Source organism: Mustela nigripes, chromosome 6 (assembly GCF_022355385.1).
Source record: "Mustela nigripes isolate SB6536 chromosome 6, MUSNIG.SB6536, whole genome shotgun sequence".
NCBI classification, from domain to species: Eukaryota; Metazoa; Chordata; class Mammalia; order Carnivora; family Mustelidae; genus Mustela; species Mustela nigripes.
The window spans coordinates 52,316,754-52,328,743 of record NC_081562.1 but is presented as its reverse complement, the minus strand read 5'-3'; the positions used below and the strand labels follow the sequence as shown (position 1 = coordinate 52,328,743).

The following is an 11,990-nucleotide window of genomic DNA, read 5'->3' as shown; positions in this document are numbered from 1 at the left end:
ACTAGGTATACAATTTCTGAAGTGTCTAGAGCTACTAGCTCCTGATCTTTGTGACCTGTGGAGTCTATACTGGATTTTTAGAGCTGTAGCCCTATAGGAACCTATACACTAAGCAGAGAAGCCCTCGATCATGTACCCACGTGACTCTGCCTCTGACAGCCCCACCTACCATTTTTGGACCCAAACAGGAGGAAGGCTGTTGGGTACCTGGTAGTGATGATGCCTGGGAGGAGGAGCCTACGAGGATAAGCTCAGATTTGAATGTGTGGGGCCAATGCCTCACCAGACAGTCAGTGAAGCAGCAGGACTTGAGGCAAGCCTTTCCATGCCTAAGACTAAGAAAGACACTATGGAATCCACTATGGACAGGTAAAGCAGTCTCTTCATGGGTGGTTGCCCTGGCTTTTCTCTCAGAGTAAATCTGAGTTTTCAGATCGGTAGCTATCCCTTTCTCTCCTCTCACTATCTGACTCACTGCTTGGTCAATATGTGCATTTATTTTTTCAGGCGCTGTCTCATCTGTTCAGATCTTACATGCTCTCTGCGTAATTCTCTGTTCTGTCTCTCTTCCACACTCAACTGTCATGCACCACGTATGGCCACATACTGCAGTTAGAACTAGTTTATGGTAATATTAACATAGCAAGTGTTTAGACATCCAAAGCATGGAAAGGTAATAACAAGAATATAGTATACTAAGAACAGTAACAGAAACTGTAATAATAATTTTGTAAATATTGAACTGCAAAAGGACTTTGTAAACCTTCCTGGGGAGATTTTATTGAATAATTTAGCTACATACTGAATAATTCAGCTACATAGTAAGGAAATTATTTTTTAGTGCCAATATTAAAAATTGCTTGAAAGTCACTATGATGGTATATATCTATTCCGGGAAGAAAAAAATCAGTCAAGTTATTTAATGTTATAGTTCCAATTACTGGGCTGTTAATGGCATTTTTACTATCTACCTAGTCTTTCAATTTCTTCAGACCCTGCTTAACATATTTCTTAAAATGTATTTAATAAGATTTACACAATATTTTCACATGCAGTTTATGACAAGTTATTACCACAATTTATTTTATTCCTACTTTTATGATTACTAAAAATATGAGAATACTTAATCCATAAACTTTACCTCAATTTAATTTTGACAAAGAATTTACACTACACAATTAAGATTTTTATTTCTTTAAATTTTTTTAAAGATTGTATTTTTAAGTAATCTATCGGTACACCCAGCGTGGGGCTTGAACTCACAAACCCGAGATCAAGGGTTGCACGCTCCACCAACTGAGTCAGCCAGGTGTTCCCCAGAATTAAGATTTTTTAATGGAAAACTAAAGTTTTCAGAAAATTTTCTTGAGGGCGAAAATGTCAACTGTCTGCTCAGCTTGCAATGAGATCGAAAATTAATCTGAGGTGTAAGTCAGAGGTAAAGGGTTCAGTGAAAATATTTGTACATGAAATGCTAGGCGATAACTAATAGTTGGAATTCAAAGGCAACAAGGAGAAAAGACGAAATTCAACAGGAGTAAAAGGGAAATATGTAATTATCATTAGGGAAAAGGATATTTGCAGAGGGCACCAGTGATGGCACAGGACAGGAGAGGACTTGGTCACGATTATTTTTAACCCATTTGTCTCCAGTTTGCATTGCTGGGGATGCAGCAGGTTCTGCCTCAGGGAGCACAGCTGTCTAGAGCAGCTGTCAAACTGTGAGCTCGAAAAACTGCCCCTACAAAGTCCTTCGTACCCAGAAGAGAAACTAAGAGAGCAAGGTCCTTGAAACAGGCTCCTAGCTACAGCTGAAGGAAAGTGAGGGACCAAGAAAGTTAATTAAAAGGTCATAGGCAATTTGCTTCACTGTGACTGGTCACTTCTGAAAGAAACAGTAACAACGGATTTTTGTGTGAGCAGAAAGCTAAAGGCCATCTGAATTCCCTTAGCTGTGCCATGTCCTTTCCTATATTCCCAGAACACTTTTGCTTTCTCCCAACAGCAGATGCCCCCAAAACACCTGCTTTGCCTGACACAGTGCCCTCCACCCTTTTCTCAGACATACAGCCCAGAATGGTACATTAACTGTTTAAAGAAATTTATCAGTGAGGAATGATGCTTAATCTGTTTAAAACCGAGCCCCAAGACATTTTTCCCCCTTTTACTTCAGTACTGATTAAGCACTTATGATGTATTCAACTTATGCTAATGATTATATGCAAATTATGTCCTGACAGTAACAGTAATGGTGGTAAGTGCTATGATGATTAATATACAATTATTTTATTTTATTTTTTGGTATATGAGAACTTGGCATGTTTTCCCCATCAAAACTCGTGATCTTGGTTTTCTTTTTTTTTTTTTTTTAAGTTTTATTTATTTGTCAGAGACAGAGGGAGAGAGAGCGAGCGAGCACAGGCAGACAGAGAGGCAGGCAGAGGCAGAGGGAGAAGTAGGCTCCCTGCCGAGCAAGGAGCCCGATATGGGACTCGATCCCAGAACCCTGGGATCATGACCTGAGCCGAAGGCAGCTGCTTAACCAACTGAGCCACCCAGGTGTCCCAAAACTCATGATCTTGGTAAAAAAATATGGAACTCTTCATGAATCTGCATGTGATTTTCACAGGGGCTGTGCGAATCTTCTCTGTATCATTCCAATTTTAGCACATGTGCTGCCCAAAAGCAACATTATCATTTTAAAATAAAGACAGCGATTATTAGATCTTTGTTAGCATTCATGTCAGATTCCTGCTAACTGAATTCCAAAACAATATGATTAAACAATTTTCATATTGTTTGGTATAATGTGTATACTGGTGATTAATCTAGTTCTCTGCCTCAGAATTTAAAGTGTATTTCAGTAAGCGTCCTGTGTGTGAAGCGCGACATTTAAATTGAGACAGCTATAAAAAGTATGTTCCTGCTTACTTAACTCATCAGGCTGACACTTGGGTATTTAACTTTTAACTTCACGGTCTATCACATGTATTGCTTTAAAATTAATTCTCAACGTCTGTCCTCCCCCAAAGACTGGTACGTGTTTTGTAGAAGCTTTCTTCACAAAAGCCCCAGAGTGGAAACAATCCAAACGTCCATCTACAGGCAGATGGGTAAATGAGCTATGGCCATGCAATAGAATATTACTTGGAAGTAAAAAGGATCAAATTACTGATACATGCAACACAACAAATGAATTTCAAATTCATTATGCTAGGTGCCAGAAGCTGGACACAAAGGAAGAGATAATGTAAGATTTATATGGAATTCTAGGAAGTGGAGAGAAATGTAGTTACAGAAAGATTAGTGGTTGGGGGGAAGAACTGACTGAAAAGGTGAAATAAGCAAATTTGGGGGAGGGGTGCCCTGGAAATATTCTGTGTCCCAATTGTGGTTCCACTTTTGGGTGTTTACATTCGCCAGGACTCATAAAACTGCACATTTTAAATGGGTGAAGTATGTAAATTATACCTCAGTGTATTTTAAAAAAAAAATGAAGGCGAAAAAGTTTCAATTCTCTTGCCAGCAAACCGTATTCAAATCCTTGCCTAGGTCTTTACTTTTTCAAGAGTTTACTGCACTTCTGCTCAATGCCATTAGGTGGCAGCATTATTTCCACAACTTGGTAAATACATTTCTGGAAAAGACCAGGGACAAAAACCAGAGAGACATCACTAGTGCTTTGGTATCAACCACATTGTATAGCTTGTGTTACGTCCACAGCTGCAAAGAAACTTTGGCTAGCTGAGAGTATTTCCACAAATTCAATTCAATTTAGTGCTTACGACATGCAAAACACTGTTAGGCATAAGGAAATTAGAGCAACCAGTCCCCACATGTGGGCGACACAAGTAATGGATTATGTTGCCGAGTTAAAAAAAAGCAGCAGGATGCAAAACTGCATGAGATCAGTATAATCAAAATCGTGTAAACATGCTTCTAAAAAGACTAGAAAAAATCTTAACATAACTGTCATTAGACACTACATTGAATTATCATTAGACACTGTAAATCATTACATTTTTAAAATTAAATTTTTAAAAACATTTTATTTTATCTTTTTTTCTCATAAAGTGATACTTTCTGCCTCAAAACACAGAAAATCCAATTGAGAAAACAGAGATGTCAGTGATCAGTTGGTAACAGACGATGAGAACTTTGACAGGGATAGACTAGGTAAACTGGAGAATGAAGCTACAGGAAGGGTTTTTGTTGCTGTCAGTGTTCAGCTTTTTGCCTAGAAATTTTTCTATAGCAGGGTGAGAAAGAGCAGTTGAATTGTGAACTGGATTTGAAGGATATATAAGTTTTGTCCAACGAAAAAGGTAGGAAAGCATTCACTGAGAGGAAGTGCATCAGCTAGGTGACTGGAAAGAAAAAAGACCGTACAGGATCAGATACTAGTGCCAAGGGATCAGCTGCATAGGCAATTGAAGACAGGGAAAGGAAGGGGAAAAGTAGCAGGAAAGGAAGCAAGAAATGTCGATTTGATGATCAAATGTAAAAACTGGCCTAAATACCACCTTAGAGTTTGGGATTTATCCTGTAGGCACAAGAGATTCACTGGGGATTTTTCGGCATAGAAACGACATGGTCACACCTGGGTCTTTGTGAGATCGCTCTGGCACAGTACGAAGAATGTTCTTTTGGAGGGACTGGGGGGGAACCAGACCAGCTTAGAAAGCCAGGACAAGAGATAAACCTAAAGAAGATTGAGGGCTTAGACTGAAACAGTGAACCGAGGGAATAATGCAGATATGAACCAGAAATATCTGGAGGTTTAGAAAATAAAAATACTAAAACAAAATTGAGATTTGAATAAATAAATTTAGACCATTAAATATGGAGGAGAAGAATCAAAGATAAGCCCAAGCTTTCCAAATAAGCCTAAGCCTAAGCTTTTATTTGAGATGAAAAAGTAAAGAGACAGGATAGCCAGGACAGAGGACAGTTTAGGAATTACTGTTTTGACCATGTTGGGTTTGAAGTACATACTGGACATTTAGGTAGAGTTTGGAGGGGAACTTTGAAAAAATTATGGAACCAAGGAACAAGTTTTTAAGTCCAAGTCGTCAGCATGTAACAGACAGCTATGGGAGGAGACTATCCTATGACGCCATACCATTTGGGGGTTCTGGCTATGTCTCAATTTTTTTTTAAGATTTTATTTATTTGTCATAGAGGGAGAGAGCACAAGCAGGGGGAGTGGAAGGCAGAGGGAGAAGCAGATTCCTTAAAGACCCGATGTGGGACTCGATCCCAGGATACTGGGATCATGACGTGAGCGAAAGGCAGACACTTAACCAACTGAGCCACCTAGGCGCCCTCAACTGGTCTTAAATATAAGCATGAAGAGGGGTTTATAAGGGGTTCCAAGTTCAGCAGGTCTCAGGTATCCAGCAAGGTAAGAAAGAGGATCTTCTCTGGTGTGGCTCAAATCATTAGAGATTTTTTTAAAAACTGGAGGAAAGCCAGGAGTGAGCGGAGAGTGAGTGGTGCTCCTGAAAGTTCCTCCCTCTCCTCACCCACAGCCTCCTGATGAAGCAGAGGAAATTTCTTTACCATTTCAAGAATGTCCGCTGGGCTAAGGGTCGCCATGAGACCTACTTGTGCTACGTGGTGAAGCGGCGGGATAGCGCCACCTCCTTTTCACTGGACTTCGGTCACCTTCGAAACAAGGTATCAGTTAATTGCTTCCAAGCTAGAGTGCAGGCACTTTTAGAACCATCTACAGAGAGTACTACTTTCAGCCAGTTTCACACTTAGGTCTCCACCAGATTTCAGAAATTTTTTTCTTTCTGTCCAGGAAACCACAGTAAGTATGCCCTCACATTATGCCACTTCACGTCCTCCCCGATCATGCTGGGCACATTACTGCCACCCCTTGCTTCAATGCCAAGAGTAACTGCCCCCAAATATTCCTTCACTTTCTTCAGCATCCTAACTGCCTTTGAGATTAAGGAAGAAATCCAAACTTTGATTTGGAAGAATATCATCAGCTCATTCAAGCTAAATTTAAATAAAAACAAATTTTTAGAATTTTTGAAAGTTAAGGAAAAAGTAGCAAAAAATAATGACTCAGTTCTGTTTTCCAAATGATTTCTAGTCCCTCCTGCTTACATATACCACAGGCTGATGAGTATTCAGTATGGTGAGACCCAGAATACTCAGGGAAGCCTCAATTGGTTGACTGATTCAATCAATCTCTAGATTGCATCTGCAAGATCAGAGAATTACATTTTCAAGCGACTTCACCATCTCCAGATGGGCTTACATAAACTTCTGCCAATGAGTATTCCCTGTCTCAAAACAGGCAGCAACATCTGATTTTGGTGGGATCCCAGGGAAGACTCCATAATCTGTAGGTGGACCAACATTGTCTGGCTCACTGTTAAGTGTTTATTTTACTATTCAATTTCCTTTGCCTCCATTTGTCTTGCGTAAATTATCTCACTGCAATTGTTTTACATTCTAATCTCTTTCCTGTTGGGTGATGAGACACATTCTAAGTAGAGAAGGCTTTGCAGTTACCGACCCTTCATTTCCTTCTTATTTAATCCTCGCAATCGATACAAGCCCATTGTACTGGTGAGGACTTAGAAGATCCAAGAGTTGGGTGAGTTGTCCCAGTCACCTCAGTAATGGCACCAGGAAATGGAAACTAGATCTTCAGATCTGGGACTAATGACTTCTCTGCCATACTAGGCAGACTTGCTATATTTCACTATTGTGAGATTATTACAATCACAGGGATCATACGATGAGCAAACCCATTATTTCATTGTTCTGAACCCACATCAGTCCTGTGACCTCTCTTTCAACATTCCCTGTTGGCCTCTACCCGCTCCAGTCCTCAACCACGCTTCCTACCGCCCCCTAGTGGTCTGGTGTGTTTCCTAAATGTTCCAGCAACAGACACAACTCAGAACTCTGGGGTACCGTGATGCTACTTCAGCCGACCCAGCGCACCCTCCTGCTTTTCTGTTCGACAGAAAACCCACAGCCTTATTGTAACCCTAAGGCCCAAATGCAGACACCCTAAAAAAGCTGACTGTGGCAGGCAGATGAATTCGTGGCCGTTAAGCTGCCAGCACCGCAGGAAAGGTCACTAAACGCCACTCACTCAAGTCCCCCCCCTCTGTCTGCAGTCGGGCTGCCACGTGGAGCTGCTCTTCCTCCGCTACATCTCCGACTGGGACCTAGACCCTGGCCGGTGCTACCGCGTCACCTGGTTCACCTCCTGGAGCCCCTGCTACGACTGTGCCCGGCACGTGGCCGACTTTCTGAGAGGGTACCCCAACCTCAGCCTGAGGATCTTCACCGCGCGCCTCTACTTCTGCGAGGACCGCAAGGCTGAGCCCGAGGGGCTGCGGCGGCTGCACCGCGCGGGGGTCCAGATCGCCATCATGACCTTCAAAGGTGCGAAGGGGACGTGGCCGGGACTGCAATTCAGGAGAAAAATCAGAGGGGCCGGGTGGGGGGTGGGATTCAGCCCAAAACTGACTAGAATAGAAGGAAGAAAATTAAGGGCATGGACACTTGACTTTGTGGGAAATGAGATCTAAGCGTGGGGGGGGGGGGCAGGGTTTTCTTTCTTTCCTCTCCATTTTGGGATCTGAACTATCTGCCCCATTCCCCTCCTTTTTTGAAGATTATTTTTATTGCTGGAATACTTTTGTGGAAAATCGTGAAAAAACTTTCAAAGCCTGGGAGGGGTTGCACGAAAATTCCGTCCGACTATCCAGACAGCTTCGACGCATTCTGTTGGTAAGGGGCTTCTTCGCTTCTCGTTGGCTTTCTCCCTCCGAAGTCATCTTTTCCTGGAGCTCCTTATATTTCCCTTTCTTGTGTTTTTGACATTGCCTGTGCATGTGTGTGCGGGTATCACTCTCCATTTCTCCTCTGATGAAAACCTTCCTTTATGTTTAGTTAGTTCTCCTACATTTGAGTTTGCGCTTCTGTTTCACAGTTCAGAGCCCTCTACCGAGATGCCTTTCCCTTTCCCTCTTTTCATCACCCACAAGTCTCTCCGTTGGACTCTCCTCAGGATTCTGTTTTCCTTCTGATACAATTCCTTCCTGTCCTCTTCCTATACTCCCCCCAACTTCCTTCCTTCCACAATGTTACAAATGCATCCACTGGGTTCATTTCTTTCTTTACAGCCCCTGTATGAGGTTGATGACTTACGAGATGCATTTCGTACTTTGGGACTTTGATATCATCCTCCAAGAAATGTCACTTAAAATGAACCATCTCTGAAGACAGTGGGTAAAAAGACTATCTTGCAAGCATTCTGTTGTTCTTCAACTCTCATTTCCGTAAGAGTTTAGAGAGAAAATATTCATGTACAGGACTTTGTTAAAAACAAACCAAAACAAAACAAAACCCCGACTTGAAAGTACAGAAGGAACACAGGCCCACTCGGGTAATGCTGCAACTGGCGCAGCTTCTAATGCAATAGCGCTCCCTACTGGGAAATGACAGAATTGCAGGGAGCACCTAAAGTATGTTCTTTGACTCTGGCGGGGAGGAAGCAAAAGGTAAACCTGTAAAAGCATGGTGAGAAGATCAAACGTTTATAATATGTATCCTTTATTATCTGATTCATACAGAATTTTCAATGATATTGGTGATAGATTTTTCTACTCTTTTCCTTTGGGGTTCACTTTCAAGTGAACAAACTCACACCAGTCCATGATCTATATAGAACCTCCTAACGAAAGGATCTGGGTGATTATAACCCCCAAACATCTTCCCAGGGCATTAATATCTAACCATGTACTGTATGTTTTCATTGTCTCAGGTATGTTTTTATGTTAGCACATAGAAAAGTTCTTTTTCTTGGTATGAAATATGCATGATTGCCTTCAGGCTATTTTATAATAAAGGATCTTAAAGTGAATGAGGACTGTGAAGAACACACTGTAAAAGTTAGCCGATACCAAGTAACACATCTGGAAATATAGATCCTTTTAAAGAAGTCCATACGTCAGAAACCACAAATTTCACATTTAATTAGGTAACACTTGGAAAGGAGTTCCTTCATTCAATATTGAGAAAAACCTGTCCTCTCAGTGGGTCTCTTGAACAAAGTCAACCAGGCCAATGTTTCTGACTTTTTGTATGTATGCAATGCTCCTCTCAAAAAATGCTCATTATGTAGGAGAGTGTAGTAAAAAGAGAATAACATTTGGAGAGGAAGGATAACAGAGCATTCATTACAAAGTGTTTTCTCCTGCAAAACATAGGGAGCAACATGGCAGAGAATGTCTTAACAATGAGAAAAATATTCAAATAACTATATCACTGAGCAATTATTACCTAGCAACCCTTGCTATGCAGATAAATAGATCTGCAAGACAAGTTGAATGCACAACTGTGTTGTTTTACAAATACAAATGGGTGTCAGGACCAATCAATAGGAGAAAGAATAACCCTTTGCAACAAACTGTGCTGGGACAACTGGATATCTATATGTGAAAGAATGAATTTGGATCTCTTACCATATACCATATACCTTCATGTAAGAACTAATTTATCAAATTTATCAAATACCTTCATGTAAGAACTAAAATTATAAAACCCTTAGAAGAAAACATAGGTGGAAATCTTCATGACCTTGGATATGGCCAAGTCCCTTAAATGACACCAAAGCACAAGCAACAGAAGGAATAGAGAAATTGGACTTCTTTAAAATTGAAAGCTTTTGTGCATCAAAAGACAGGCAAGGAAGCAAAAAGAAAACTTGCAAAATGGGGGAAAATATTTGCAAATAATATACCTGGTAAGACTTTTTTTTAATTTTTTTTAAGGATTTTATTTATTTATTTGACAGCAACAGACACAGTAAAAGAGGGACCACAAGCAAGCGGAGTGGGAGAGGGAGAAGCAGGCTTCCCACTGAGCAGGGAACCTGACTTGGGGCTCGGTCCCAGAACCCTGGGATCTTGACCTGAGCCAAAAGCAGAAGCTTAACAACTGAGCCACCCAGGCACCCCCTGGTAAGACTATAGTAGACAGAATATACCAAGAACTCTTACAACTCAATACAAAAAACAAACTAATTTAAAAATGGCAAAAAGACCTGAATAGACCTTCCTCCAAAGAAGATACATGCATGGCTAATATGCACATGAAAGGTACTCAACATCCTTAGTCTTTAGGGAAATGCAAATCAAAGCCACAATGAGATACCACTCATGCTACTACAGCATGACTATCAACAACATTAAAAACCATTACAATGTTGCTAAGGATGAAGAAACTGAAACCATCCATATTATTAAACGGTGGACATGTAAAATTGTGCGGCTACTATGGAAAACAGCTTGGTGGTTCCTCAGAAGCTGAACCACAGAATTACTGTATCACCCAGCAATTCAACTTCTAGGTATAAATCCAAGAGATTAAAAGCATGCATTGAAATAAAAACTCATCTATGAGTATTTATAGCAGGAGTATTCGTAATAGGCAAAAAAAAAAAAAAAAAAAAAAAGGAAACATTCAATGTCCATCAAGTGATAGGTGGATAAATAATTGTGTGTGATATCCATACAACAGTATTTTATTTAGTCATAAAAAGGAATGAAGTAGGGACACGCTACAATGTGGATAGATCTTGGAAACATTGCGCCAATGGAAAGAAATATAGACACAAAATGCCATATATTTTTTTATTCCACTCATGAAATCTCCAGAACATGTAACCCCACAGAGACAAAAAGATTAGTGGTTGCAAGGGGTAAGAGGGAAAAGGGCATGGGAATGAATGCATATGGAGTTTCTTTTAGGGGTAATGAAAATGGCCTACAATTCAATAATGGTGATGGTTACAAAACATTCTGAATGTACTAAAACCCACAAACTTGTATATTTTAGAGCTGTGTCTGAATGTATAAATGGATTTATAAATATAAATTTTATGTTGTGCGAATTTTATCTTGATTTTTAAGACAAGTCAATATGACTTGAGTCAAGCAACCCTGAATTTGAATTCTATTTCTCACAACAGTGTACAAGATATAATTAACCTCTCTACAGCCTTCATTTCCGATCTCTACATGAGTATGATAATACAAACTTCTCACATATTTTTGGTAAATATTAAATTAGAAGATAACACAAAGCTGGTACTATCTTAGTGATTAGCACGGCAACCCTTTCTGTTTTCAGGGCAGAAACCTAGAAATCACCCTTGACACATCACCTTCTGCCCCCATTTCCGGTCCTATCCACTTTGCATACTAAATACTTCTTGAATTCATTTACTTTTCTCTCGCTCCTCTACTAGTACCTAAGAAAGGGGGAAAAAAGCAACAACAAAAAATTGCCCGATTGTTGAAAGCAGGCCTGATACTTCTAGCCAGGCCATTATTAATATCCTGCTGGACATAAACAATCTCATAGACTACTAACCTCAGACAAGATTACTCAGACTGATAAAATGAGAAAGCAAAACCATTTCTTCATTTGTCTGAACCACCCCACAAACACCACCTCTCTTGACTGGAAGGAATGACTGCTACTTCTTTACCAATTACAGCTTTATCCACATTCTAGTCAGTCCTCCTGAAGATGTGACACACCCAATTACACAACTGACCGAATTCCCTCACCATATCTAATCTAACACAAATTCCCATTTTCTTAGCCCCTCCCCCCAAACAAACCAAAGCCCAAATTCTGAAATTAAATGCATAGTCATGAAGTGTCTCAGTAAGAGAAACACCCTCATAGTGAGACACTTCATGCTCACGACTCCCCATAATGTGGGTTCTCCCTCACTGCAAGAGTATAAATCCTACTTGTTCAACTACAGAGGTGTGTTATTTATTATTGTCTTTGAATGGAGGCCATTGACACATCTCAGTTGGAGCTACAGATATCTCTTAATCTATTGTCATAGTTACGACATTTACTAATTCTTACTATATTTTACTGGGAAGTGCAGAGGCCACTGTGAGGCAATAGGCTTGAGCAACTGAAACAGG

General features: G+C 40.4%; 1 protein-coding gene and 1 non-coding gene across 2 annotated transcripts; one reads left to right on the top strand and one right to left on the bottom strand.

Annotated features, from left to right (window-relative positions):
* The first annotated feature begins 289 nt into the window (after window positions 1-289).
* Window positions 290-10,894, top strand: AICDA (activation induced cytidine deaminase). Its single transcript, XM_059404718.1, has 5 exons — window positions 290-369; window positions 5,532-5,679; window positions 7,149-7,419; window positions 7,652-7,767; window positions 8,163-10,894. Exons 1-5 carry the CDS (start codon window positions 326-328, stop codon window positions 8,214-8,216), a joined length of 633 nt encoding a protein of 210 aa, XP_059260701.1. The 5' UTR covers window positions 290-325; the 3' UTR covers window positions 8,217-10,894.
* Window positions 2,587-2,689, bottom strand: LOC132021004 (U6 spliceosomal RNA). The gene has a single exon (XR_009405191.1). It is a non-coding gene; the product is annotated as a U6 spliceosomal RNA (small nuclear RNA).
* Window positions 10,895-11,990: the final 1,096 nt, after the last annotated feature.

Coding starts and splice junctions, on each gene's coding strand:
- AICDA (XM_059404718.1), top strand. CDS start 326: ATGCCTAAGACTAAGAAAGACACTATGGAATCCACTATGGACAG. Junction 370..5,531: donor ATGGAATCCACTATGGACAG/GTAAAGCAGTCT, acceptor CCTCACCCACAG/CCTCCTGATGAAGCAGAGGA. Junction 7,768..8,162: donor AGCTTCGACGCATTCTGTTG/GTAAGGGGCTTC, acceptor CTTTCTTTACAG/CCCCTGTATGAGGTTGATGA.